The sequence below is a fragment of the Phyllopteryx taeniolatus genome, chromosome 14 (genome assembly GCF_024500385.1).
Source record: "Phyllopteryx taeniolatus isolate TA_2022b chromosome 14, UOR_Ptae_1.2, whole genome shotgun sequence".
Taxonomy (NCBI): Eukaryota; Metazoa; Chordata; class Actinopteri; order Syngnathiformes; family Syngnathidae; genus Phyllopteryx; species Phyllopteryx taeniolatus.
Window position 1 is genome coordinate 5,280,044 of NC_084515.1, and position 27,149 is coordinate 5,307,192.

General features: G+C 41.1%; 1 protein-coding gene across 3 annotated transcripts; it reads right to left on the bottom strand.

Annotated features, from left to right (window-relative positions):
* ano8a (anoctamin 8a) lies at window positions 1–26,543 on the bottom strand. 3 transcript variants are annotated; one of them, XM_061797773.1, is made up of 18 exons: window positions 26,307–26,543; window positions 25,306–25,416; window positions 24,009–24,141; window positions 22,584–22,722; window positions 22,155–22,251; window positions 21,427–21,543; window positions 21,202–21,329; window positions 17,228–17,389; window positions 13,601–13,753; window positions 13,262–13,388; window positions 13,107–13,162; window positions 12,941–13,015; window positions 12,134–12,625; window positions 8,655–8,831; window positions 7,753–7,944; window positions 7,523–7,654; window positions 4,126–4,236; window positions 1–2,516 (listed from the first exon to the last, which is right to left on the bottom strand). In XM_061797773.1, the coding sequence occupies exons 1-18, from the start codon at window positions 26,443–26,445 to the stop codon at window positions 1,893–1,895; spliced, it is 3,165 nt and encodes a 1,054-aa protein (XP_061653757.1). In that variant the 5' UTR covers window positions 26,446–26,543; the 3' UTR covers window positions 1–1,892. The 3 variants fall into 3 exon arrangements, with proteins under 3 accessions (XP_061653757.1, XP_061653758.1, XP_061653759.1); XM_061797774.1 differs by lacking the exon at window positions 4,126–4,236; XM_061797775.1 differs by lacking the exon at window positions 24,009–24,141 and having other exon boundaries at window positions 26,307–26,318.
* Window positions 26,544–27,149: the final 606 nt, after the last annotated feature.

The following is a 27,149-nucleotide window of genomic DNA, read 5'->3' on the forward strand; positions in this document are numbered from 1 at the left end:
TGTTTTTATTTTTTTAATCAGTGATGTTTATCAATTGTAAACACACACACCTTTGACTTGATTCAAGTGTGATTCATTAGCATCAGGAATACATTCACTAATTCATGTAGTAAAATAATTCATAAAAAAAAAAAAATCAAATTTGAGAAAAATAGAATACTTTTCATGGTCACAGTGACTAGAATGTAGGCTATTGCAGAAGAATACAATGGCTTTTTAAAGTGCTAAATAACACATCATGAACAGGTGTCTCGTGCACAATATGCATTCAATGCAGGCTTGAAAAGGAATTCCAAACCTGGAATGGGACAGAGCCATGCAATAGTTAAATCTCAAGAGAAAAGGATTCACTCAGTCACATTCACTGTACTGTACATGTATTTACATGGAAGCTGTGAGAACTGTTACATAGTTGGATGCTTTGTGCAAAGTAAGGTGCATTTAACTGTTGACCTTCCATGTGGTCTGCCAGTATGGAAAGCTGTTTGAGTGTTTATTCCATATCCTTGATATCCAATTAAAAGTCCATGACATGTGCTAGTACGCTCTTTGTCCTCACAAAGACAATATAGGGCAGTAGTTGGAAGGTGTGCTACATGTGTTACGTCTGGCATTAAACTAACGCAGCATTTCATAAAAAGAACGTCATGCCTACATTCAAACATGTTGGTGGCAGTGTGATGGTCTGGGGCTGCTGAGCTTCTTTAGGACCTGGACAACATGTGAATAATGGAATGATGAATTCTGCTGTCTACCACAAAATCCCTCTGCTGACCATCTGGCTGTCATTTTGTGCCCTCAAGCTAAAGCACTCATTGGTTATGCAAAAGGAGAATGACCCAAAACATACCAGCAAGTCCACCTCTGAAAGTTAAAAAAAAACAAAAAAAACAATACAAAGGTTTTGGAGTTGCCAAGTCAAAGTCTGGGCTTAAATCCTATAGAGATCCTGAAGTATGACTTTAAACAGGCAGTGCAAAAAAAAAAGATTTAGTTGTAACAATTCTGTGAAGAATAATGGGCCAAAAATCCTCCACAGCGATGCACAAACCTTTGATTTCATTTACCGCTGCCATGGTAGGTTCAGGTGGCAATTACTTTTTCACATAGCTCCAGATATATTTGGATTTTTTCCCCTTAGTTAATAAAATCATCATCAACACGCACCCAAAACGATTCGTAATTGCCGATGGAAGCCACAAGATGGTGTCAAAGCACTCTTCTTTCTATTAGACAAGGCTATATAGCCTTGTCTAAATGAAGCTCTTCAACACACATCAACATAATTCCTTGGCCCCAATATGCTACAAAATGACGCCAAAGCGATATTTTTATATTAGACATGGTTTTGTCCTGAGCAACAACAACAACAAAATTAATTGGTGAGTTTTATAGCAAGTCACTGATGGTGTAGTGGTACACTTGCCTGACTTTGGTGCAGGCAGTGTGGGTTCAGTTCCCACTCAGTGACGGTGTGAATGTGAGTGTGAATGGCTGTCCGTGTCTATATGTGCCCTGCAACTGACTGGCGACCAGTTCAGGGTGTAGTCCGCCTTTCGCCCGAAGTCAGCTGGGATAGGCTCCAGCGTCCCGTGACCCTAACCAGGATAAGCGGTGTTGAAAATGGATGGATGGAGTTTTATAGCAAACAACATAGTATAGTTTCCCCCCCAAAATCAGTGAGTGGCCAAATCTGTGAATGATGAACTGCGAATATTCTGTGTTCACTGTACATAGACCTTAACCTGGATATCAAGGATATGGAATAAATGCTCAAATGGCTTTCCATATGCCAGACTTCACGTTTCACCACTGTGTGTGTTTCAGGGTTTAACCCGCTCATTACCATTGCAAATAGTGCATCTTTTTTGTTTTGACACTGGAAATGTGTATTAATTCTTCAAGCCTGAGCTTTCTAAATCACCGTCTCCTTTATCAGACTCATTTGATGGTAACTCCTCATGAGTTAAGTTGAATTCAGCCCTGTTGGCATGACAACTCTCCGTCTGGCTGGGAGGCTGTGTCCCGTTAGCACACACCACAGTTCCCTCCGTCTTGCTGAAACTGAAGAGCTTACCCGGACTGAATGTCCTGTTGGGAGATTGATTTCGCTCCAGGCCACTAGGGGTGGTCGAACAGCTCCCCGTTGATCCGGGTGAACCCGCAGCTGTTGCTGGCTCTTTTTTCAACTCTGTTGACTTCAAAAACTTGAGAAATCCTGGCAGCTTGGCCTCTCCCCCGGTGGGTGACTGAGCTGGGGAGCGGGAGCTGCCGGAGGAGAACTTACCCTGAAGTGGGATGATCTGCTTCAGCTTCATCACGTTGTTGTTCCCGAGCAGAGAGCTGGGTCTTTTGGGCTTGCCACCTGCAGCCTTCTCCTGGTGGTGCTGGTGAGTAGCGTCCGACTTGTGGCACTCGCTCTCCTGACGCGCCTCGGCCTGACGCTGAAGTCCCTCCTCCTCGCGGCGACGTCTAAGCTGCTGCTGGAAATGTTGCTGCACCTGTAGCTCATGCCTCTGATTGGGAGTGGAATAAGTGAAAAGGTTCAGTTCAGTTCCATATGATGGTATATATCAGGCTGTGGTGGACGGTCAGGGCAAACTACATTTACAACCTAAATTCTACTATTCTTTCCATGTAAATGTGTTAATTTATTCCCAACAGTCTAATCTCTTTATTTTATAGTGTTTCTCTTGACTGTGCTGCTTCCAGTACATGTTTGTGAATGTTAGATTTTTAAGTTAAACTACATTAGCACAATCAGACGGTTTTTCTTAACCAATCAGATTTCAAATTCGCCTCTGAGGGCCAGCTAGTCAGTCTACAATAACATCAGCGCTTATCTGTCCTCTGATTGGTTGGTGAGAGAAAAACTTGTTAGAGCCAAATTCGACTAGCAAAACACATTTGTCGCAATCGGCACACATTAAAGGGGTATTTGCAATTTTCCCCCAAAATCTCATCACTTTTCATAATTGTTAAAACAGTCATTACGACTTGACAGTGTTATATGTTAAATATGATCTGTAAAAAAAAAAAAAAAAAAAAATCTGCATTCTCTGGCCCCACCTTGTGTCTCCAATTTGATATATTAGAAACTGCCGAGCTGAGGATAAAGAACCAATGAGGACAAAAGGCGTGACTTACAAGGTGTCAATCATTTGTCTCGCACTCGCTTGCACAGTCATCTCCAGCGACGTGTTCATCTTTTTACCCCCGAAAAGCACCTTATTCGTAATCGAGTGTTACTATTTCAGTCAATGTTAGCGAACTTCATCTTTATTTTTTGTGAGGCCGTGGGGGTGTGCCCACGATGAGGGCCTGCTCGTCATGCCTTCTCTCTAATTGGTTGCTTTTCCTCGGCACAGTGGTTTCTTGTATATTAGATTTGAGCCACAAGATGGGGCCAAAGACGGCTGTTTCCCCCCAACAGATCATATGTAACATACTGTCAAGTCAAGATGGCTGTTTTAAGAAATATGACAAAAAGTGATTTATTTTGAAAATTGCTAAATCCCCTTTACATATACACATTTAATTACTTTTATTAAAAAAAGTTGAGTACCATATTGCAGTGATTCCCAACCACTGTGCTTGATATTTAATCAGGTATGCAATTGGAAATTATTGAATTTTACTTGTTTTTGCTGAATTTTTGTCAAAAATATTTATTTACTACAAATTAAGTATTTATTTTTATCTATCTATGCCAGCGATCTATAGTGACAGGCAGAACAATTAAAGGCTCTTCCACAAGATAGCAATTAACCATAAAACAGAATAATAGCTTTGTGTTCAATCAAATGGGCAGAAAATAAATTTGTGAGTAAATTGAGATATTATTTCAGTATACTTTATGTACTTTTGGTGCAATTTTTGTTTGGTGGTGTATCATGAGATTTTTCTAATGTAAAATATGGGTTGAGAATCACGGCTCAAACTACACCAAATTGTTCCGTCTGTTATTTAATGTATCCACTCTCAAATGTGGAGCTACAAAATGCTGCAGTGGCATCTAAAACGAACTAAGGAAGGACACATTACACAAATATGACATCACACATTTGACATCAGAAGCAAGCCTTTCGATGGCCGAAGGTCTTTCAAGTTATATTTCAACTATACCTTGAAAGCTTCCCTTCGTCGATATTCTAGCTTGGCCATCTCTTCTGCTACCCAACCGGGGATATCAGGGATGGCAACATGGATGATGTACTTTAGGAGGATGGCAAAGTGCTGTAAACCACGAGACCACAGAGGGACAGGCTCAACACATCACACATCAAGGTCCATATTTTGCATTCTATTCTGTATCCAAAAAAACATACTCACACAAAACCTCCTGTGAGATTTTGTGTTTACTAGGGCTGATACACACAACAACAACAAATAGCAAACCATGCACTTAGAGTATTGAAGTATTTCATATGATGAAACACATTTCTTGATTTCACTGCTTCTCGGGAATGCAGGGTAGAAATTGTACTGTGTGGCAACTAAAGTATATTTTTCACCCATCCACCACATAATCCTCATTTGGTTCGAGGGTGTGCTGGAGCCTATCACAGCCGACTTCGGCAAGAGGTGGGGTACACCCTGAACTGGTTGCAAACCAATCGCAGGAGACATAGACACAAACATGATTGTATTTTATCAATATAAAAAGACTGAAGTCACTGTCAAGAGAACAAGAGATTTGTGACCACTTAAGAGGCTTACAAAAAAACATTGTATTGCTCACAAAAAACATTGTATTGCCTGAAATAGTGAATTCTGTTGTAATAGATGCTGAGCCCCTCATTAAATGCCAGTTGGGTCATCCAAATAAACAAAATAGATATCTTCCCCCAAATAGATGCCTCTTTTTTTATCCTATCAGATAAACAAAACAGATAATTACCTCCATAAAGGTGTCAATGTCACGTACACCACCACTATTTAAGAAAATACGGTACTGTATCTGAAGGCATTGATAGCTACCCCAGCTGACCTGGGAACCTAATGACGAAAAGCGCTCTATAAAATTAATGGGGTGAACAATATATGAATATGATGATTAAACCATTGAAATTTATAGCCCATTTTTTGGGGTGCTCAAATGAATCCCAGCACCCCTAATTTATTTATAAAAATAAATAAAGAAATAAAAATAAATTAAACTGTATGCCATTTTAAACAAGCTAGAAAAGTGTAAAACCATATTACTCTGTTTTAATGTAATATTTTAACAACAAAAATACAGCAAGCCCCCACCCGTTGTCTCAAAAATGACTTGCTCCTGCATTTCTAGCCCATTTTGAGGGGTATTCTAAAATGAATCCCAGAACCTCTTAAGATCTGATCCTAGAATCTATCGCCCTGGTTTGAACCGAGCTACCTCAGGCTTTTTAGATCTGTGTCTATGTCATCATTTAAATCCTGACATTTTGAAGATGTATTGGATATTGTAATAACATGCTAATTTTCAATTCCATTCCTCAGATACCAACAACAACTTGTCTTGGATTGAATAGGCGTCTTGTTTTGACACAAAGGAATAATCATTGAAAGTTTCTCAGTTGACAGTTTGATTTATAGAGTACTTAGAGACTAAAGCAGACAGACGCCAAACGCTATGTAGTCCCAGACAGACTACAATAACTCATTTGGGAAATAAACTACTAAAATCTGTGAGGCTGCTTCCCTGAATATTAAAAAAAACAAAAACTCCTTAAGCACAATTCGTTTACCAAAAGCCTAAATTCAGTAATATGAATACACACACATGCACACACGCATCTTTAGGGTCACTTACTATAAAAATATCTTTCTTTTTTCTTTTTTTTCCATTTCTTTTTAAAGAAAAACACTTATGGTAGTATATGAATATATAGGATGAGCCCCTCCCCCCAAAAAATAAACAAAGAAAAAACAATCTCTGCCTGCCCATTACGCATGTATTTTTTGTTTAGACTCATGCTTTCTTTGACACCACTAAATCATCTTAAATTGAACGTAACCTTTTTACTTTAATTCATTAGTCTTGTATGTACAGTATGTCAATAAACACCTAAAACAAAACGATCAGACAAAGAGTGAAATTTTTGGCGGGGGGCCACCCTGTTTAGATACAGTGTATACGATCCTGTTCTATTCCTGATTTCTTATTTTTTTAAAGAAAAACACTTTTTTTTCAGATGGTGTAGTCTAGACATTGTTAACTGTTTTATTTTACCACATTAATAATGTCTAGACTTATATATATATATATATCGACAGTCTTTTTGTCTTGAGTTTGTTGTCACATTTCTGTCGGGCCAATTATATATTACTCATGCACTCACTGTAGTAGTCTCACCATGCTGCACGATTTGCATATCTGCTGTTGACCAATACTGGCCACTCATGCCAACGTAGCATCTGCTCCATTTGCACACTGACTGATGAGTATCTGCAACATTTGGACAATCAACATTGTCCCAGACTATCGTACTACTCGGTTGAAGTCTCGGCACCCTTTGCACAATGGTCATTGCACCGGACTATTGCAATACAAGTCATTCTCAAAAGTGTTCTCTATCAATTGACTGTCTGTTGTCGTACAAGAGCGGCTCCAATTACCGGAGACAAATTCCTTGTGTTTTTTGGACATACTTGGTAAATAAAGATGATTCTGATTCTGATCTGATTCTGATTTCAGATTAATTTATTTGATATTATATGTTGTGTTTTTCTTCCAAAATAAGTAATCAGAAATAGCAGTTTTTTCCCCGTAAGATAAAAATAAATGAATCTGAAAAAATATAGTCTAGAAAGACATTCAAAAACATTAACAATGACTAGACTTTATTTCTGATCAATTTAATGTGATCTTTACTGAGAGAAAAAAAGTAATTCTCTCCCCTCCAAAAAGGAATCTAAATTAGCATTGTTTTATCCCAATAGATCAGCTCAAAAGATAAATCACTCAGAAATAGTCTTGAGAGCCATTAACTGTTTTTTAACCACATTAACCATGCCTAAACTTCCATCCATCCATCCATTTTCTGAGCCGCTTCTCCTCACTAGGGTCGCGGGCGTGCTGGAGCCTATCCCAGCTGTCATCGAGCAGGAGGCGGTGTACACCCGGAACTGGTTGCCAGCCAATCGCAGGGCACATTGAAACAAACAACCATTCGCACTCACAGTCATGCCTACGGGCAATTTACAGTCTCCAATTAATGCATGTTTTTGGGATGTGGGAGGAAACCGGAGTGCCCGGAGAAAACCCACGCAGGCACGGGGAGAACATGCAAACTCCACACAGGCGGGGACGGGGATTGAACCCCGCACCTCAGAACTGTGAGGCTGACGCTCTAACCAGTCGGCCACCGTGCCGCCTGCCTAAACTTCATTTCTGGTTAAATTAATGTTATCTTTAATGGTTCTGATTCTGATTAAACTAACTTTTGAATGGTAGTGTCTACGATATAGAACGTGTTAACATGGAAAACATGAAATTGTTCAGTGTTCAGACTTCACCTTGCGTGACTTTATTGCATACCTCCAGCAAAACAATGGAGACGACGGTCATCTCAGGACTCAACCAGGGGAAAAGGCGCTGCAGTTGACCACACTGACCAATAAGGTAACAGTTAACCATAATGGCTATCAAGCCCATGGCCTCCATTGCAGTCTAGGGGTTGAGAGAGAAGTACAGAATTTTTCCACAGGCTAACATAGACCCCAATACAAAGAGTAAACCCTCAAGGCTTTTTGGCCGAGCACACTGACCTGCCACTGCCCAATGTTCTCCACCCTCTGGCCAAAGGGCCTCTGCAGGCCCGTGCAGAGCTTGAGGGCATCGCTGCGGATCTCGATGATATTGTTAATGAGCGCACACATGGCTGCCAGGGGGAATGCAGAGGAGAAGAGCACCACGTAGCCAAACTGAATGAACATCTCTTGGTAGTCCTGAAGTGTATCCTGCATTGCGCAGCAACATTTTGTTCAGCACTTAAGTTATTGCTGCAGTGAATGTAAATGATAGACCAAAGTTCTGCTGCACTACTCACGAAAAGTTTGAGATTTTGGGCTTTAAGGTGAAATTTCAGGATGGACCTAAAATGCTTTATAACCTTTACAGAGGAACTTAATTTGACTAATCTAATCCAACATTTAAATGCACATGTCCAGCTGTTCAACATCTTACAATACTTTTTGGACATGTTGCTGTTCTCTAACAAGGAGCAGAATGGCGAAATTCGAAACAGGTGCTTAATCCATGATCCACTTCCATGACTTTCGGTGACTCTTCCAGTCTCTCTGTATCTCCTGCTAACGACACTCTAATCTCAGGGGCCACTTCCTTCTGAGAACACCCTGTTTGAAGCCTCACAATGGTGAGGTACTGTTGATCAATTGACCTCTTAGTCTCATGATGCCAAAATGTGATGAAGATGAAGAGAAAAATGCCGAGGAAAATCTTGATTTTGGCCTGTTTTACTGCCGTTTAACCCCCCCACCCCCTTAGGCCTGTGATGCTTTTTGAGACTCATTTGTAAGTACGGGCTATATAAATAAACTTGACTTTAGAAGGAGGACGGTTTAAATACCAATTCTAATTAAACCAGGGAATTTCCTCCACAAGCCGAATATCCCAAACTTTTTGTGAGTAATATTTCTGGGCAACCCACCTCATAGGTCTGCATACAGCTTTCAATCTCAGCCTGCGCGAGAGTGACAGTTTGGGGTTCTTCTGGTGGATCAATCCAGGACTTTTTATCCCCTTTGGCCTCTTCCACAGTTTTTCTTCTCTGTCGGAGACCGTTTGATTCTCTTGAGAAGTACACACTGGCATTCTCTTTGACCTCCTGTTAATGCAAATCATTTGCACACTTTGTACATTTCTAGTATTTTATGTATGTAGATTTTGTTTTAGTGTCTTTTTCTACAAAGTTATTGACAAAACCTTGACTAATAAAGGTGATTTTGATAACACTTGAAAATTTATACACTCTTGCAGGGAGCTTTCATCAAATAATTTTAAACAAGCGTAGTTACATTTTAATACAGTGAATCTCTTCCATTTTGCTGTCTGGCTAATAGGAAAGTAGTAATTGAGGAAGAAGTTTTGCTTAAGTGATAAAGCCAAACGCGCCCAGAGTGATGCGGTCTAAAGCGACTAAAGTGGACAATCATGAAAACTTGACAATGACAAGCGATTGAGCACTTCACATCTGTTGACACGCTGCAACGGAAAAAACTGCGACCATGTATCAGGATTGTGGTTCCATTTACAATATAGTGTACTGAATTATTTTTAATGAAAAAACAAAAACATGGCACGACTGTCAAAGAAAAAGAGGACTGTCATAAAGGTAGGAAATGGGCGAGAATAAAGGAGAGTATGTGGATATTTTGACAGGATGTTGGCAGGGATTGATTTTCCTATTGACTGACTGCACCTGTGCACTTTGGTGACAGAGACTCTCCACTTTGCTTCCTTGCCACAGGTACATATCGCTGGCATCCGGCGGAAACCTCACATCTCCAAATCCATCACCTTTCAGGAAATCCCAAAAAACGGCATGTTTGTTGAGGCATTAACACTGCATCATGAAAGAGAGCAAGCCATTTTCAACAATTTATATTGGTCAGTAATTTGTAAAAATAACATACCCACAGGGGAAATGACCAATAGTATTGATTTGTGAAAAAATACAAAATTGACCAAATCTGGACATAGGAGGTTTTGGCCTGACGCCAGCGAATTATAAATTGTATGAATATACAGTTGGTACGGAAAGTATTCAGAACCCTTTAATTTTTTTACTCTTTGTTATATTGCAGCCTTTTGCTAAAATAATGGAATTTTTTCCCTCATTAATGTACACACAGCACCCCACATTGACAGAAAAAACGGAATATTTTTGCAGATTTATTAAAAAAGGAAAACTGAAATATCACACAGCCATAAGTATTCAGACCCTTTCGCTGTGACACTCATATTTAACTCTGGTGCTGTCCATTTCTTCTGATCATCCTTGAGATAGTTCAACACCTTCATTGGAGTCCAGCTGTGTTTGATTAAACTGATTGGACTTGATTAGGAAAGCCACACACCTGTCTATATAAGACCTTACACCTCACTGTGCATGTCAGAGCAAATGAGACTCATGAGGTCAAATGAACTGCCTGAAGAGCTCAGAAACAGAATTGTGGCAAGGCACAGATCTGGCTAAGGTTACAAAAAAAAATCTGCTGCACTTAATGTTCCTAAGAACACAGCCGCCTCCATAATACGGAAGACGTTTGGGACGACCAGAACCCTTAGCGCTGGCTAAGAAGGCGCTTCTTAGCGCTGGAGAAAAGCCTTGGTGAGAGAGGTAAAGACGAACCCAAAGATCACTGTGGCTGAGCTGCAGAGATGCAGTCAGGAGATGGGGGAAAGTTCTAGAAAGTCAACCATCACTGCAGCCCTACACCAGTTGGAACTTTATAGCAGAGTGGCCCGACGGAAGCCTCTCCTCAGTGCAAGACACATGAAAGCCCGCATGGAGTTTGCTAAATAACACCTGAAAGACTTAAAGATGGTGAGAAATAAGATTCTCTGGTCTGATGAGACTAAGATAGAACTTTTTGGTCCTAATTCTAAGTGGAATGTGTGGAGAAAACCAGGCACTGCTCGTCACCTGTCCAATACAGTCCCAACAGTGAAGCATGGTGGTGGCAGCATCATGCTGTGGAGGTGTTTTTCAGCTGCAGGGACAGGACGACTGGTTGCAATCGAAGGAAAGATGGATGTGGCCAAGTACAGGGATATCCTGGACGAAAACCTTCTTCAGTCTTCTGGACCTCAGACTGGGCCAAAGGTTCACCTTCCAACAATGACTCTAAGCACACAGCTAAAAATAACAAAGGAGTGGCTTCAGAACAACTCCGTGACTGTTCTTGAATGGCCCAGCAAGAGCCCTGACTTAAACCCAATTGAGCATCTCTGGAGAGACCTGAAAATGGCTGTCCAACAACGTTCACCATCAAATCTGCCAGAACTGCAGAGGATCTACAATGAGGAATGGCAGATGATCCCCAAATCCAGGTGTGAAAAACTGCATCATTCCCAAAAAGACTAATGGCTGTATTAGCTCAAAAGGGTGCTTCTACTAAATAGTGAGCAAAGGGTCTGAATACTTATGGCTGTGTGATATTTCAGTTTTTCTTTTTTAATAAATCTGCAAAAATTTCACGGCTGGGTCTTGCTCATGCTTAGTACCTGGAAACATTTTTTGTTTTTGTGAATGCTCATGTGCATTTTTGATTGCCTGTTACATCTGTGACATTGTTTGAAAACTACTTGCCGAACCCAAACACTGCGCAACTCTTCAGTCAGCTTCGGCCACGTCACATGGTATGCGACGGGGCCTAAGATCTTTGTATGTTGGGGAAGAGCTAAGTTTAGTCTGTGTAGTTAGTGGAAATTATGAAGTCTTTGCCAGAAGTGTATGTTTTTGATACCAAATCATCTGCAAATCTTTTACTTTTAGAGTAATGATGTAAAATGAGTTTGAAATTATATTTAAGTGTTTTGAGATTATAATTTGAGGTATATTTATGGATAGAATTTAACATACACATTTATAAACATTTCCAAGAGGGTGTCAATTACTCACTTATTGCTTATTACCTATGCTCCATCCATCCATTTCCCGTACCACTTATCCTCACTAGGGTCGCGGGTGTGCTGGCGCCTTTCTCAACTGACTTCGGGCGAGAGGCGGGGTACACCCTGAATTGGTCATCAGCCAGTCGCAGGGCACACATAGACTAACAACCATTCAAACTCGCATTCACACTTATGGACAATTTGCAGTCTTCAATTAACCTACCATGCACGTTTTTGGAATGCGGGAGAAAACCAGAGTAAACCCATGAAGGCACAGGGAAAACATGCAAACTTCACATAGGTGAGGCCGGATTTGAAACTGGGTCCTCAGACCTGTGAGGCGGATGTGCTAACCAGTCGCTAGTCCATTACTACCACAGATATTTTTTTATTTGATTTATTATACACATTATAATCCCTCAAGGGGATATTCAAAAAAGCAGGGTTTTCCTATTTGGAAACAGTAGTAAAGCACATTAAAAAAAGAGAATTGGTAAGAGGACTATTTACCAGGAATTCAAGGTCGCTGTCCTCATCACAACTGTCAAAAATACTCGATGGATCCATTCCGTCCTCTACTAGAGTGGGGCTGTCCTCAGGGAAGTTGTCATCCGCCATCTGTGTTTCCGCCGCGACATCCTGGTAGTCGACCTTCTCTGTAAAGCTGACTTTTCGTTGCTTCAGAGCACTGTCACTCATATCCCACTCTTCTTCCGACAGTCTGAAACCAGCTTTCAAATCCCCTCTCGTCTTTGGCTGTGTGTCCGTGCCTGTGCCGTCGCTGGCTGGGAGTCCCCTGAGCCCCAGGAAGGAGTAGGCTGTCATTGACGCTTGGGCCTTTCCCAGAGCCAGGCGGCCATACTTGACCATGATGGCTTGCAGGAGTTCCCACAGCACCTTGGGGGTGAAGACACCCAGCTTGTTTTGTTCATAGAGGTAAGGCTGGAGGACCTCTTTAATGTTCTGGAGGAACTGACGGAAAATCAGCAGTGTTGCAAGCATCTGTGAAGAAACATGAAACATGTTTTATCTTATCCGAAAAATAAAGCTTGCATGGCTTTGTTTGAAAGTGTCAAAATAAAAGATCATTATTAGATATTGTACAGTAACACGTAACAGTTTTAAAGTTTTTATTGTTTTTTTCTGTTACTGCACTATTTTTGGATGTACAGTGATCTAAAATCTCAATACCCCTCTGTTGAAATGCCAGGTTTTTATGATATAAAAAAGGAAAATAATTTCTAAATTTGTTATATATTCATTCATGTACCATTTTAGTAGTAGCTTTTATTCAGCACAATAGCATTCTTGTCTCACCTCCTTTAGTCGCTCCATATCCTTGAGGTAGAATCCAATGTAGAAAAGACTTAGGTAAGAATTGATGAATTCAAACTGTACAACGACAGAAAACACAAGGTCAGTCACACTCATTCAATGGCCATCATTGTACAACTAAAAGAGAATTGGGGGAAGAGTGACATACGAAAACCATCTTGATAATGAGGTTATTGTCGTAGGCACTCTGAAGTCTATAGTTTTCTGGAAAAAAAAACTATGGTCATTAAGTCATTAAAGCAAATCATGTGTAAATATGTTTATGTAAAAAAAAAAAAAAAGTGATCTGTTATTGTTGCTTACCCATGTCATTGAGCCAGTAGGCAATCTTCTTATAAACCTCATCACATATGGTTACAGTAATGGCCAGCAGGATTTTGGGAATAAATCTTGCGATGCCAGGTAGCTCCTGAATCTCCATAACCACTTCCTGGAAGGTCAGTTAGTATGATACATATTTAATAGGTGCTATTCATTTAGATTTACCCATTCAATCCCTGCAGCTCTACTAAAGCCTTGAGCATGAATTATACAGAATATTTGAATCTGTTGTTTAACCTAGGATGGAACATCGTATACTTGTCCAACTAGACGACACTACAAATACACACAAGAGTTCTAAGTCTGTTCTGTGGTCCAAACCTGCAGTTCCAGACAGAGGAGCATGATAAGGAAGACAAAACAGAGACAGAGGAGGCAGATGGGGAGGCTGACCAGCCATCTGAACACAGCCCTCTTCCATGGAGGATAGTAGAATTCTTCGCAGCCTGTTATGGGACTACAGCGTTTTACACCCTGCAAGTAGAGCAAGGACAGAAGAATTCCACTTAATGATGAAACGACAACCGCTGTAATGAAAATGTGTATTGCAAATCTTTTATAATGTTGAGAAGGCAAGTTGTATTCTTTACTCATTTAAAAGTTTGGCTCAATTTCAACCATTTTGTGCACAACATTGGTTTTATTTTCTACATCTTTGCAATAAATTAATTTCATAATTTAGTATTCATGTAATTCTTCAATTCACTTTCTCATACATCCTCATTGGTTTTCCTTTCCTTTTAAGATTAAGAAACATTTTTGTTCTAATGCGCAACATGAGTCCCACATGAGCCATATGCATTTTCCATGTTTTTTCATTTGGAGTTGAATGTTTCCAAGTCTCTTCTTCTTTTCCTTTCGGCTTGTCCCGTTAGGGGTCGCCACAGCGTGTCATCTCCTGCATCCTCCTCTCTAACACCAACTGCCCTCATGTCATCTATCAACCTTCTCTTTGGTCTTCCTCTAGCTCTCTTGCCTGGCACCTCCATCCTCATCACCTTTCTACCAATATACTCGCTATCTCTCCTCTGGACGTGTCCAAACCATGGAAGGCTGCTCTCTCTAACTTTGTCTCCAAAACATCTAACCTTGGCTGTCCCTCTGATGAGCTCATTTCTAATTTTATCCAACCTGGTCACTCCAAGAGCAAACCTAAACATCTTCATTTCCGCCACCAACAGCTCTGCTTCCTGTTGTCTCTTCAGTGCCACTGTCTCTAATCCGTACATCATGGCTGGCCTCACCACTGTCTTATAAACTTTGCCCTTCATCCTTGCAGAGACTCTTCTGTCACATAAGATGTAAGATATCCTGACACCTTCCTCCACCCTTTCCAACCTGCTTGGAGCCGTTTCTTTAATTCCTTACCACACTCTTCCCCCTTCACCCCTCTCATTCATGCACATATATTCTGTCTACTTTGACTAATCTTCATTCCTCTCCCGTGCCTGCCCCCATCTCTCGAACCGTTCCACCACCTGCTCCCTGCTTTCACTGCAGATCACAATGTCATCTGCAAACATCATGCACACTTTTCCTCCATTCCTCAGGCATCTTCTCACGCGCTAGAATTCCATTGAACAAGCTGATCAAAAACTCCACAGCCACCTCTCCTAGATGCTTCCATACCTCCACAGGAATGTCATCAGGACCAACTGCCTTTCCATTTTTCATCCTCTTTAATGCCTTTCTAACTTCCCCCTTACAAATCATTGCCACTTCCTGGTCCACCACACTTGCCTCTTCTACTCTTCCTTCTCTCTCATTTCCTCATTCATCAACTCTTCAAAGTATTATTCTGTCCAGCACACTACTGGCACCAGTCAACATATTTCCATCTCTATCCTTAATCACCCTAACCTGCTGCACGTCCTTCCCATCTCTATCCCTCTGTCTGGCCAACCTGTATAGATCATTTTCTCATTCTGTAGTGTCTAACCTGGCATACATGTTATCATATGCCTCTTGTTTGGCTTTTGCCACCTCTACCTTTGCCCTACGTCACATCTCAATTTCAGTGTCACACTTCTTCTTACCTAACCTCTTTCCTTGTATGATTTCCTGTACTGTGAGGTTACACCACCAAGTCTCCTTCTCTCCTTTCCTGCCAGAAGATACAGCAAGTACTCTCCTGCCTGTTTCTCTGATCACCATGGCTGTAATGGTCCAGTCTTCTGGAAGCTCCTCCTCACCTCTTCCCGAAAAGCCCCACGACACTCTTCCTTTCTCAGCTTCCACCACATGGTTCTCTGCTCTGCCTTTGTCTTCTTAATCTTCCATCTTCCTCCCCACCACTAGAGTCATCTTACACACCACCATCTTATCCTGTCCAGCCACACTCTCCCCTACCACTACCTTACAGTTGGTACCTCCTTCAGATTACATCATCTGCGCAAGATGTAATCCACCTGAGTGCTTCTACCTCTGCTCTTGTAGAGCATTCAATTCTAGGCTCTGTGCTTTCCTCTTCTCTTTCTGCCTAAGAACCCCCTTTCCACCTCTCCTTCGTCTTCAACCCACAGTAGCTGAATTTCCACCGGCGCCCTGCAGGTTAACGGTGCCGGAGGCGGATGTTGATAACCAGGGCCACAACCGATCCGGTATGAAATTCTTTAGCTGAACGCTCATGTTTGTTTGGCAAAGTTTTAAGTCGGATGCCCTTCCTGACGCAACCTTCTGCATTTATCTGGGCTTGGGACCGGCCTACAGTTTGCACTGGCTTGTGCACCCCATAGGGCTGCATTTGAATGTTTCCAAGACAAAATATTAAATAAATGTGTTTGGGTCCACTCACTACATTCTAAAATCATACCCGAGTATGATTTAAAATTGACATGACTATGAATGAATATGCAAAAACTTTGATGGAGGAATACATTATATTTCCATCCATCCATCCATCTTCTGAGCCGCTTCTCCTCACTAGGCTCGCGGGCGTGCTGGAGCCTATCCCAGCTATCATCGGGCAGGAGGCGGGGTACACCCTTAACTGGTTTCCAGCCAATCGCAGGGCACAAACAAACAACCATTCGCACTCACAGTCACAACTATGGGCAATTTAGAGTTGTCAGTTAGCCTACCACGCATGTTTTTGGGATGTGGGAGGAAACCGGATTTGACATCACAGGCATAGAGTCACATTTGACAGTCAAAAAAAAGTACATTAAGTTTGAAAAAACAAAATAGACATCAGTTGTCAGGATCCATAGGATCTAGGTCAGTGGTTCTTAAACTTTTTTACACCAAGGAGTAAGAAAAAGACTCAACTCTCCAAGTATTAAGTACACCCTTAATGACAAACATTAAAATACAGTCATCAAGTGTTCATCAAAAATGAGACAGAGGTTTTAGTCCTAAAAACTATATATAATATTATTTTAAACCATTTAACATTATACAGTTTGAACATTACTACTCTGCTTGAATATAGGAAAATAAAAACTGTACTGATGTCATGATTCAATAAAAATATATTGCAAATAAAAATAATTATTAAAAAAAACAACTACAAAATGTTTTAAAAGATTAAATGCAAATGCTTTGTAAGTAAAAGTTAATACAACTAAACTGTATTTAACAAATTTACTGTACTGGATTCAAATAAAATATTAAGCCACTGTAACATCATGCACAGTTTGAAAATTTAATTCAGTGATTATTTCACCTACCACAAGAGGGAACCTGCGTATATAGACCTTAGACTCGTGATTCCTGATTTAGTACGAAGAATCCAATCATTAACACGGGTGATTCAGGAACTTATGAGCTCAAATCTTTTGACCACAGGAAATACTGTGCACAGACTAATGGCAGCATTGCATTACCTCAAATCATCACTTGAGGTGAAAGCACTGACAGAAAGATTTATGACACACTGTTGACAGGCACTTTCACAGATGAATAGAAAAAAACATGGCACAGGCTCCTGGATTCAATAGTGACGCTTACCCTGAACTGTGGTCTCGGCTCCTCCAATGACTCTGCAGGGGTGTCAAGGGTGCCCCACCTGTACGCCAGCTCGGCTTCTCGCCTCTTCCAACGCTCGAGAAACAAGGTTGCCCACACAACATTGAAGAGTGCAAATACCACACAGCATATATCCTGACTGGTCTAAATAAAACACAAGCACACAGATGCCATCTTAAAATCCCTGTAAAATGAAAATAAATGTCTTCTGAATTTGAGACACCACTGAGAAGAGTGCTGTTAAAAACCCTGTGAAATTTGAATGATTTAGAAAAAAATCAGGAAGAAAATAAAATAAGATTTGAAAATCAGGAAAAATCAGTTTTCTCTGCTTTCAAAAGCTGTGATTATGCCAGTCTAATGCGTTTAAACCAAGCTTTCCTCAAATTTCAATAGTCTATTACCATTAGTCCAATTACCAGTACAGTGGACCCCTGTTATTCGCAGGTGATATGGACCCAATCATGAATAGCGAAGAATCACAAATAATTGATGCTCACTACCGTGCCATGAAAAAGTATTGCCCTCACTGCTCGAATTCTTATATTTCTGCATAGTTTCCTACACTTTAACATGTTTAAGATCATCAAACAAATGTAAATGTCAGAGATATAACACAAGACACCTAAAAATGCTGTTTTTAAATGGTGATTTCATTTATTAAGGACAAAAAAATATTCAAAGTCACCTGGCCCTGTGTGAAAAAGGAATGCCCCCCTAAACCTAATAACTGGGTGGGCCAGCCTCATCCTCAACTGAAATCAAGTGTTTTCTGTAAGTGGCAATGGGTCTTTCAAATCTCTGTGGAGATATTTTGTCGTACTCTTCCTCGCAGAATTTTTTTAATTCAGCAAAAATTGAGGGTTTTCGAGCATGAATGGCCTTTTTAAGGTCATGCCACTGCATTTCAATCGGATTCAAGTCTGGACTTTGACTAGGCCACTCCAAAACCTTCATTTTTTTTTTTAAGCTATTCAGAAGTTGATTTACTGGTGTGTTTTGGATCGTTATCCTGCTGCAGAACCCAAATGCGCTTCAGCTTAAGGTCTGAAACTGATGGCTGAACATTCTCCTTCAGCATTTTCTGTAAAAGAGCAGAATTCATGGTTCCATCAATCACAGTAAGTTGTCCAGGTCCTGAAGGGGAAAACCAGCCCAAGACCATCACACTACCACCACCATGTTTGACTGTTGGTATGACGTTGTTTTTCTGAAATGCTGTGCTACATTTACGTCAGATGTAACGAGACACACACCTTCCAAAAACCTCAACTTTCATCTCGTCAGTCCATATAATATCCCTCCATCCATCCATTTTCTGAGCCGCTTCTCCTCACGAGGGTCGCGGGCGTGCTGGAGCCTATCCCAGCTATCATCGGGCAGGAGGCTGAACTGGTTGCCAGCCAATCGCAGGGCACATACAAACAAACAACCATTCGCACTCACAGTCATACCTACGGGCAATTTAGAGTCTCCAATTAATGCATGTTTTTGGGATGTGGGAGGAAACCGGAGTGCCCGGAGAAAACCCATGCAGGCACGGGGAGAACATGCAAACTCCACACAGGCGGGGCCGGGGATTGAACCCTGGTCCTCAGAACTGTGAGGCTGACGCTCTAACCAGTCGTCCACTGTGCCGCCCCGTATAATATCCATCCCTCCATTTTCTGAGCCGCTTATCCTCACTTGGGAGTCCTGGAGCTTATCCCAGCTATCATCGGGCAGGAGGCTGAACTGGTTGCCAGCCAAACAACCATTCACACTCACATTCACACCTACGGGCAATTTAGAGTCTTCACTCAACCTACCACACATGTTTTTGGGATTAGGGAGGAAACCGGAGTGCCCGGAGAAAACCCGCACAGGCACGGGGAGAACATGCAAACTCCACACAGGCGGGGCCGGGGATTGAACCCCGGTCCTCAGAACTGTGAGGCAGACGCTCTAACCAGTCGTCCACCGTGCCGCGCCATATAATATATATATATATAATAAATAATATATAATTCTGATGTTTTGCAAAAGTAAGACGAGCCTTTATGTTCTTTTTGGTCAGCAGTGGTTTTCGCCATTGAAACTCTGCCATGGTTGTGATTTTTGCCCAGTCTTTTCCTTGTTGTTGTGTCATAAACCCTAATCTTAACTCATTTAAGGGAGCCCTGCAGTTCTTTAGAAGTTGTCCTGAGTTCCTTTTTGGTCTCCTGGATGAGTCATTGCTGTTCTCTTGGGGTAATCTTTGTAGGCAAGCCACTCCTGTGAAGGTTCACCAATGTTCCATAATTTCTCCATTTGAGGTTAATGGCTCTCCCTATGGTCCGGTGGAATCCTAAAGCTTTAGAAATAGGTTTGTAACCCTTTCCAGACTGCTAGATGTCAATTACTTTATTTCTTGACTGTTCTTGAATTTGTTTGCATCGTGTCATTTTGTTGCAACTTTTTTAGATCTTTTGTCCGACTTGATTTTGTCAGTCAGGTTCTGTTACTGATTTTTTGATTGAACAAGTCTGTAGGTAATCAGGCTTGGGGTGATCAGTAAAAATTAACCAAAAGTTGTGATTAGCCACAATGAATTTGTGATTTAACAAGGGGGGTCATTACTTTTTCAGACAGCACCAGGTAGTTTTTTTTCCTTAATAAATGAAATCATCATTTAAAAACAGCATTTTAAGTTCACCTGGGTTCTATTTGTCTGATATTCACATTTGTTTCATGATCTTAAACATTAAAGTGGGGAAACCATGCAAATATATAAGAAATTGATCAGGGGCCAATACTTTATCATGGCACTGTTTATTTGCATTGGAAGTAAAAATAAAAAACATTCAGCCCCCCAAATTCTGAATAAACACGGAAAATTAACCACGAATATGCGGGGGTCCACGATGTCCTTTAAAAATGGATGCTACTTTGTCTCGTATCTTTCTCATGCCGACACAACCATGTTAAAGCCATGAAAATAGATCCGCTTAAAGTCTTGGGTGGCTGGAGCCTTTCCACACTGTGACAACGAGGCACTTTATAGCGGCCACACCAGCGGTGAAGCCACTGTCCACACGCTGGGTGTCACGGCTGACTTGTTCTTCCACCTTCTCTGTGACATGTGCACACTCTCGGCCAACAGCGATGCGCTCTTAAGCTGCTACACCATCCCAAAGCTCCGGTCCACAGCTTGTCAAGTCAGGCTTAAAAAAAAATAAAATGAAAACAAAATCCCCTTCTCATTCTTCCGTCTGTCTGTGTTATGTGCACACACTCATGGCCGACAACGGGGCGCTCTACAGCGGCCACACCAGCGGACTATCTGAAGGGAAGATGCATTTTCGGGGTGTAGGCATTAGCTAGCTAGCTAAATGTAAATCGCAATTGAGCCAGATAACCGCTGATGCGAACGAAGCCGCTCAAGTTCTTATATATTGGGGGAGGGGCCACTCATGCCGGATTCCAAAGCGCGGCATGTGGTGCCATTTTAGATTAGTATAAAACAATACTAGAAAATCAGGAAAACTAATGGTGAGAAACAGTTTAATTCGATATCTCCACAATTCAATACTACATCATTCTCAGTCTTTGCACATTTTCAGCTATTATCTTCAAACTGAAACAAATCTCAGAATTCACTCCACAGGGTCTTTAAGTTGGATCTCAACGATACCAATAAATGCTCACTGGTTCCATAGGCGCATTCCCGCTTCTTTTATGGCTCTCACACTTCCTCCATTGTTTACGGGCAGTACAAAAGGAGCTACATACAGTAGAAACAGACAATATTCACGTCCAAATTATTTGTACCTCTGGGCAAGTTAGTCTTCATTTGTGTCAAAGGACAAAACCCACAAGCACAGGGAGCACAAGCAAATTCAACACAGGAAGGGCCATGCACAGACTTGAGAGCCCAAACTTGCATTCCTAAGCCTTCTTACTGTGCCAACCACATAATCCACTGTGCTTTAAAGTACCTGATCAGCTTCTGCAAGTATCCACAGGAGAAAACCAATGACGGCAGGGTAAAGCATGGAGTTGGTGTAGAAACCAAGCCAGGCAAAGTACATGCCAATCTTCACTCCGAAGTAGTCGCAGATATCATCTGCATCACACAGCAAACAGACTTACAATGGCCTTACCTTAATTCAAGACATATCAAACAACTGACATTTATGGTCCTATAATGACCAGTTGCATACCTAAGGGCTGCCTTTCACAAACAGCCTGGACCCACGATGTCATCAGCTGATTAAGGATCCTCTGCTCATGGAGAGGAAACATCTGATGGATCACACCACGGGCCACCAGCTCTGGAACTTGGAAAACATACAGAAATTTAATTTGTGGTGCCTGTCTTCAGATTTTTTTTTTTTTTTTTTTTTACAGTACATTACAGTACAGTGAGTAACTCCCAAAGTTTGTACTGTATCATGGAATTGATGCTAAAGGCTATACAGTATTCCCCCGCTATATTGTGGTACATTGATAGCGGCCACGCTATTTGCAGATTTTTTTTAGCTATTTATTTATGGAATTTTATAGTATACTGTCTTATCATAATTCCCATGCAAGTGCGAAAGGAGAGCCAGTCGCCTATGCACTTTTTAGCACTTTATTGAATAGCAGGAGGACAGTCAAACACAAACAGAATGTGCACACTCAGGCAGAAGCTGCTATCAGCCACAGCTCACACCCAGACACTCACACACAGACTCGCTGACGTCACACCGCTCCCACCAGGCACTGCTTCTTAAAGCCACACACAAACACTACAATACATGCAGTATTTTCTATACATTTTATTATTGCTTTTTGTGTGTGTTTGTTCAAATATGTTTACAGTGGGTTTAAAAAGTTCACTCTATTTACCAGATAAATAGAGGCAATTGAACAGGATGGAAAAAGTGAGAAACGTAAATAAGCTTACTGATGGGTTGACCCTCCAGAAAGTGAATGTTGTGAAGCGCTTCCCCCTGTTTGGCTCTCAGATTGTCGAGCCAATACTTGATGATGCTCTGACGCTCCTGAAAAAAAAAAGAAGGATAACAATATTCAAGTTTTCTTTTTCAAAAGAAACTTTGAAGATACATTTTCAGGGTGTTCCTCCCCTTACAGATATGGTTAAGAATATATTTCTACAAATCTATAGAAACATAAAAAATATTGTACTGTCACATTAAAAGAGATGGTATAATGCCTGCATTTTTACTTAATTTTACACTCTAACAAGCGATTCAGCAATTCAGATATCACTTTCTTGTGAAGAAGATATTACATCCCTATTATCAAAATTTAACCAATACAATACAATCATTTTATCAATATTACCATCAGACCACCGTTTTTGACATCTAACCTGCGATGTAAAAAAGCACAGCTCGCTCTCTATGTTCTCATAGATGTTGTCCTCTTCACAGCAGAAGCGTCGCATCCCGCCGCCAAACTGCGGCTTGACGGCCTTGTGCATGCTCATCTGTTCCGCTCCCCGCAGTAAGCTGAGGGCAAAAAGTGCAGCAGCATTAAACCGGATGGGAAAATAGAACTGCACAGGAGCTAGACCGTTTCTGTTTTGAGTTAGGGAGTTCATTATGTACAAAACAAACTGTTGAATTTTTCTTCATTAGAAAATGTAATCCACAAGACGTTTTGGGTGCAAGGGGGAATTTTTCTCAAGGACCCCCTCGCAATCCTGATGCCAGCTAAACATGACTACCATGTGTACCCCTAAATGCCATACTAATGGAAAAGTTGCCTATATTTTTACATAAAATACATGAATGTTACTATAGCATTCATATATTTTAGGGAAAAAAGTTGTAATGCTATGAGAATAAAGTCATATGTTTTCAAGAAAAAACTAAGAATCTTCACATGAACAAAGATGTATTTTGTTGTGAAGACAAAAATCTTTTGAGAATAAAGTCCTACTTTCCCAAGATAGTGGTAATATTATTAAAGTCAAAGTTTAAAAAGGGAAAAAAGTCACATTTTACAAAGTGAACTATATTCCCCCCAAAATACACCTTTTCCCTCACTCCCCCAAAATTTGACTTTTTTCCCTGTAATAATTAATACATCTTTTTTCAATGCAGTCAAAGTTTTGACATTGGGCTTTGACTAAACCAGCGATTCTCAAAGTGTGGTACTAGTACCACAAGTGGTACGCAGCATCCAGCAGCTGGATTCCAGCTAATGGTATGCGAAAGAATCACTGCCCAAGTACACTCCAGTTGACACTTTATCTTTTTGTACATTTAATATTTAAGAACTGTTTGTTTTTTAACTTTTATTCAGGCACAATTTTTATTTGTCTTTTATGTGCAATACATTTTAATCAAATCATTAAAGTCCACCCCCCAACCCCCATATTTCTAAATTAACTGTGTATAATCTTCTACTATTACACAGCCAGTCAAAAACACTTTCTAACGCTATTGAATACCGATGTGTTTCAAAACTTTTGACAAATAGTTAACACCTTAGGAATAAAACGTCTCGTATTTGATGAACACTTAGGCCTACTACACTACAGTATTTTAATGTTGGTCATAATGGTGGTACTTGAAGAACTCAGTATTTTTTTTAGGTGTTAATAGGTGTCGAATATTTGAGAACCACTGTACTGGAAACCAATGGAAGAGAGCTCTTCAGCTAATAAGACGGGTAGTAGTATATTTGCTACAGCACTAATACATTTTGTACTATCAACAAACATCACATTAACCACACACACACACACACACAAACACACACACACTGCGTGTTCCAACAAGAGTCTTACTTTTCAAATGTCGTGGTGATGAAGAAGGCATAAGCCTGAGTATGTTTATGCTGCCGGACTTGAATACTGATTTGTGGGATTCCAACACGGATCTGATTTAGGAGCCACAGCAGAGTGTGGTCATCTATTGAATCTAAAAAGAGAGAGACCAATTATATAATGCCATTGTTTCATAGGTTAAAAAATAGGTACAATTGTAAGGGTACAATTGCTGGAGTGATCATTCCCACCAAGCGGTACTGTTTGTTTCAGTTTAGTGTGGTAGCATTATAGTGTTTCCGTGGAAAACAGTCTCAAACAGATGATTGTCTGCCTTACTAAGGAATTAATTAAAGCATTAATATTTGTTTGCATGTAAAATATACACAGGCTGTCTTTACATAACAGCCTTTCATATTATTGGTTAGGCTTCATTCCAAGTCAAATACCCATTCACAATAAAGCTAGTCAAGGGTGTAGTCCGCATTAATGGAGTTGTTTTATTATCAATCCATCCATTTTCTACCGCTTGTCCAGTGTAGGATTACATTTAAACTAGAGCCTTTACCAAACACAATGAGAGGGAGGGTACAATACTGTATGTCAATAACAGGGCTTGCACAGAGAGACTATTTTAAATACTACTCACACAAATGGACAGGTGCGAGTCTTCTATTAAGATAACATCTGTGCTTTTCAACTGTGTAAGGAAGCAAGAGTACCCAGAGATTACCCATGCAAGAACAGGAATAGGCAGAATTGAACTCAGAACCTGTGAGGCTGCCAAGCTAACCACTGATGCCCTTGCAAATTCAGTCTGATGAAAATACATCTTGACATTCTTGTTCCCATAGCTGCAGTTTCTTTAGAGCAGGGGTGTGCAAGTTATAACTCTACTAGACAGATTTGGTAAAAAAAATAAATAAAAAAAAACTAAAAAGGGTGATATCCGACATAAGTAGCCACAACCACTACGATTGAGAATAGTTATGTATTCCAGATGAGCGTCGTCGTGTATACTCTTTGCCTTTGAATCTTGGATGTCAGATATCGAGTGTTCTGCAAGGTTGTGAGCTAACGCGGAAAATCTTTTCAGGACGAGGTGGACAAGGTTGAATAACTCAAGCTACCTCGCTACATTGCAACAGAAGGACAGCCATTCACTGTCTGGTGGAGACACACTCCTGTTGCTTGGATTTCAAGGAGAAATATTATGCATTCTTTTTACGATCTACAACAGTTGGTAGGTATCTGAATAACATTGCCGTCGTCATTTCATAGTAGACAGCTGGACACTGGTCTGGATGCGTTACGATACCTGGGAATGCCATCAGGATGTCACAGTTTTCTGTGGGAACCATCTTCAGCCAGGACTTGCGAGACAATATGTAGTGTCTGGCTTGCAGAAGCCGCTTTCCAAACAGTTTATCTAGAGAGGAGATGCTACAATGTAAAGATGCATTGTCCATAATAAGTACTTAATAAGTATATAAACATCCAATTCAAGTCTTAGCATTGAAACAATCATCCAGTGTAGTCTAGTTTATACAGACTGAGGGACATGACTTCTTCCCATAAGCCATCATTGCACTGACCGCAGCAATGTGATCACACTGTGCCCGGGGCCTTCAGAATCAGTGCTACAGGAGGACCTTTGACTATATTCGTAGCAATGGGGACTCTTTCTTGAACCAATTCGATTCCCAATCGGCCTCACAGGGCCAGCTAGCTAGCCCACAGTAACGTCAGCATTTTTCCACCTTCTGATTGGTTGCTCAGAGCAAGCCAAGTTCGACTAGCAAAACACATCTGTAGTGATCTGCACACATTAATGCTTTTAATAAGCATCTGTGGTGAGTATATGTATTATATTTCATTTTCTTTGTTTTTTCTTTCTTTCATGTTGTTAGATATTGATTCCGAACTGCTCCAGATGACGTCATGTTTTTGTATATTATTGATGGTTTCTATAATGACGTAGAGGCAGTATTAAGTCCCCAAAAAGGCCCAGGTACCAAATGCACTGTTATTCACTCACTCTATTTCAGTCTTGTAAATTTGTAAACACAAACTAGATGCTGCACATGCCATACAATGACAATACTGTAAAGACTGTTCCTCCATGGGCCCGTTCGCAGCTCGAACGTGTACCACGGAGCATTCAAGACAACCATAATTTCATTCAACCACATTTGCTCTCCTTCAGTAGCATCATCATCTGCACAACATTGCGAAATCAACACCCCCCGAAGCATGACCCGTCCACTTGACTGAAATCACGCGTATCCCATTTCAATTGCGTCTCTTTGGTCCATTTACCGAGCACACCGTGTGCTGCCGAAGACGGTCCCTGGTGCTGGTCGTCGGTCCGACGCTGCATCTCCGCCACGGGCGTCCTCTCCATCCTCTCCGCTGCGCCGTGCTGGTTGTCTGCAGCCTCGGCGTCAGCCGCATGCATGCTGCTGCTTCACGTGTATCCAGGTAGGGAGGGAGGGAGAGGTGTCGGGGTGGGCAGACCTTGGCTGTGTCCACACACGATTGCTATTCAGTGCACGACCATTGCATGAGGAGGAGGAGGAGGAGGAAGAACATGATCATGAAAATGACACGTTAAGGAGTCGGTGACGACAGAGGAGGCGAAATTGCCTCGACATGCCTGGAAAACAATGCTTGCAAATCTAGGAAGCAAAGTAGCGACTCGGCAGCCTTCCAACAAATCTAAATATCGCATTGTAAACGCGCAGATTCCGTTTTTATGGACGGAGAAGTTGTGAATAAACGTAGTTTAATTATACCTTCTGCCATCTAGTGGAGCATAGAGCATGGAGTTGTTCTGCCTGTCACTACAGGTCGCTGGTATAGACAGATGATGGTTAAACTTAGAAATCACGCTGCACCGGCTGCCTTGACAATGTAAGATAAGTCAGCTTGAGGATCAGAAGAATTTAAAGTTCATAAAGCAGAATTTACTACAACACTAACTCTAGTCGTGTCAACATTCAATGTTACATTGTGGATGTTGTTAAACAACTTTTCAAGAGGTGAAGTAAAGATAGAACTGAACTAATGTGGTTGCACAAGTTTGCACACCTGCTTGTCACTGTGATGTGGCCGTGTTCACAATTATCCAATCACATTCGAGGTTGGCAGTTCAAATCCGGG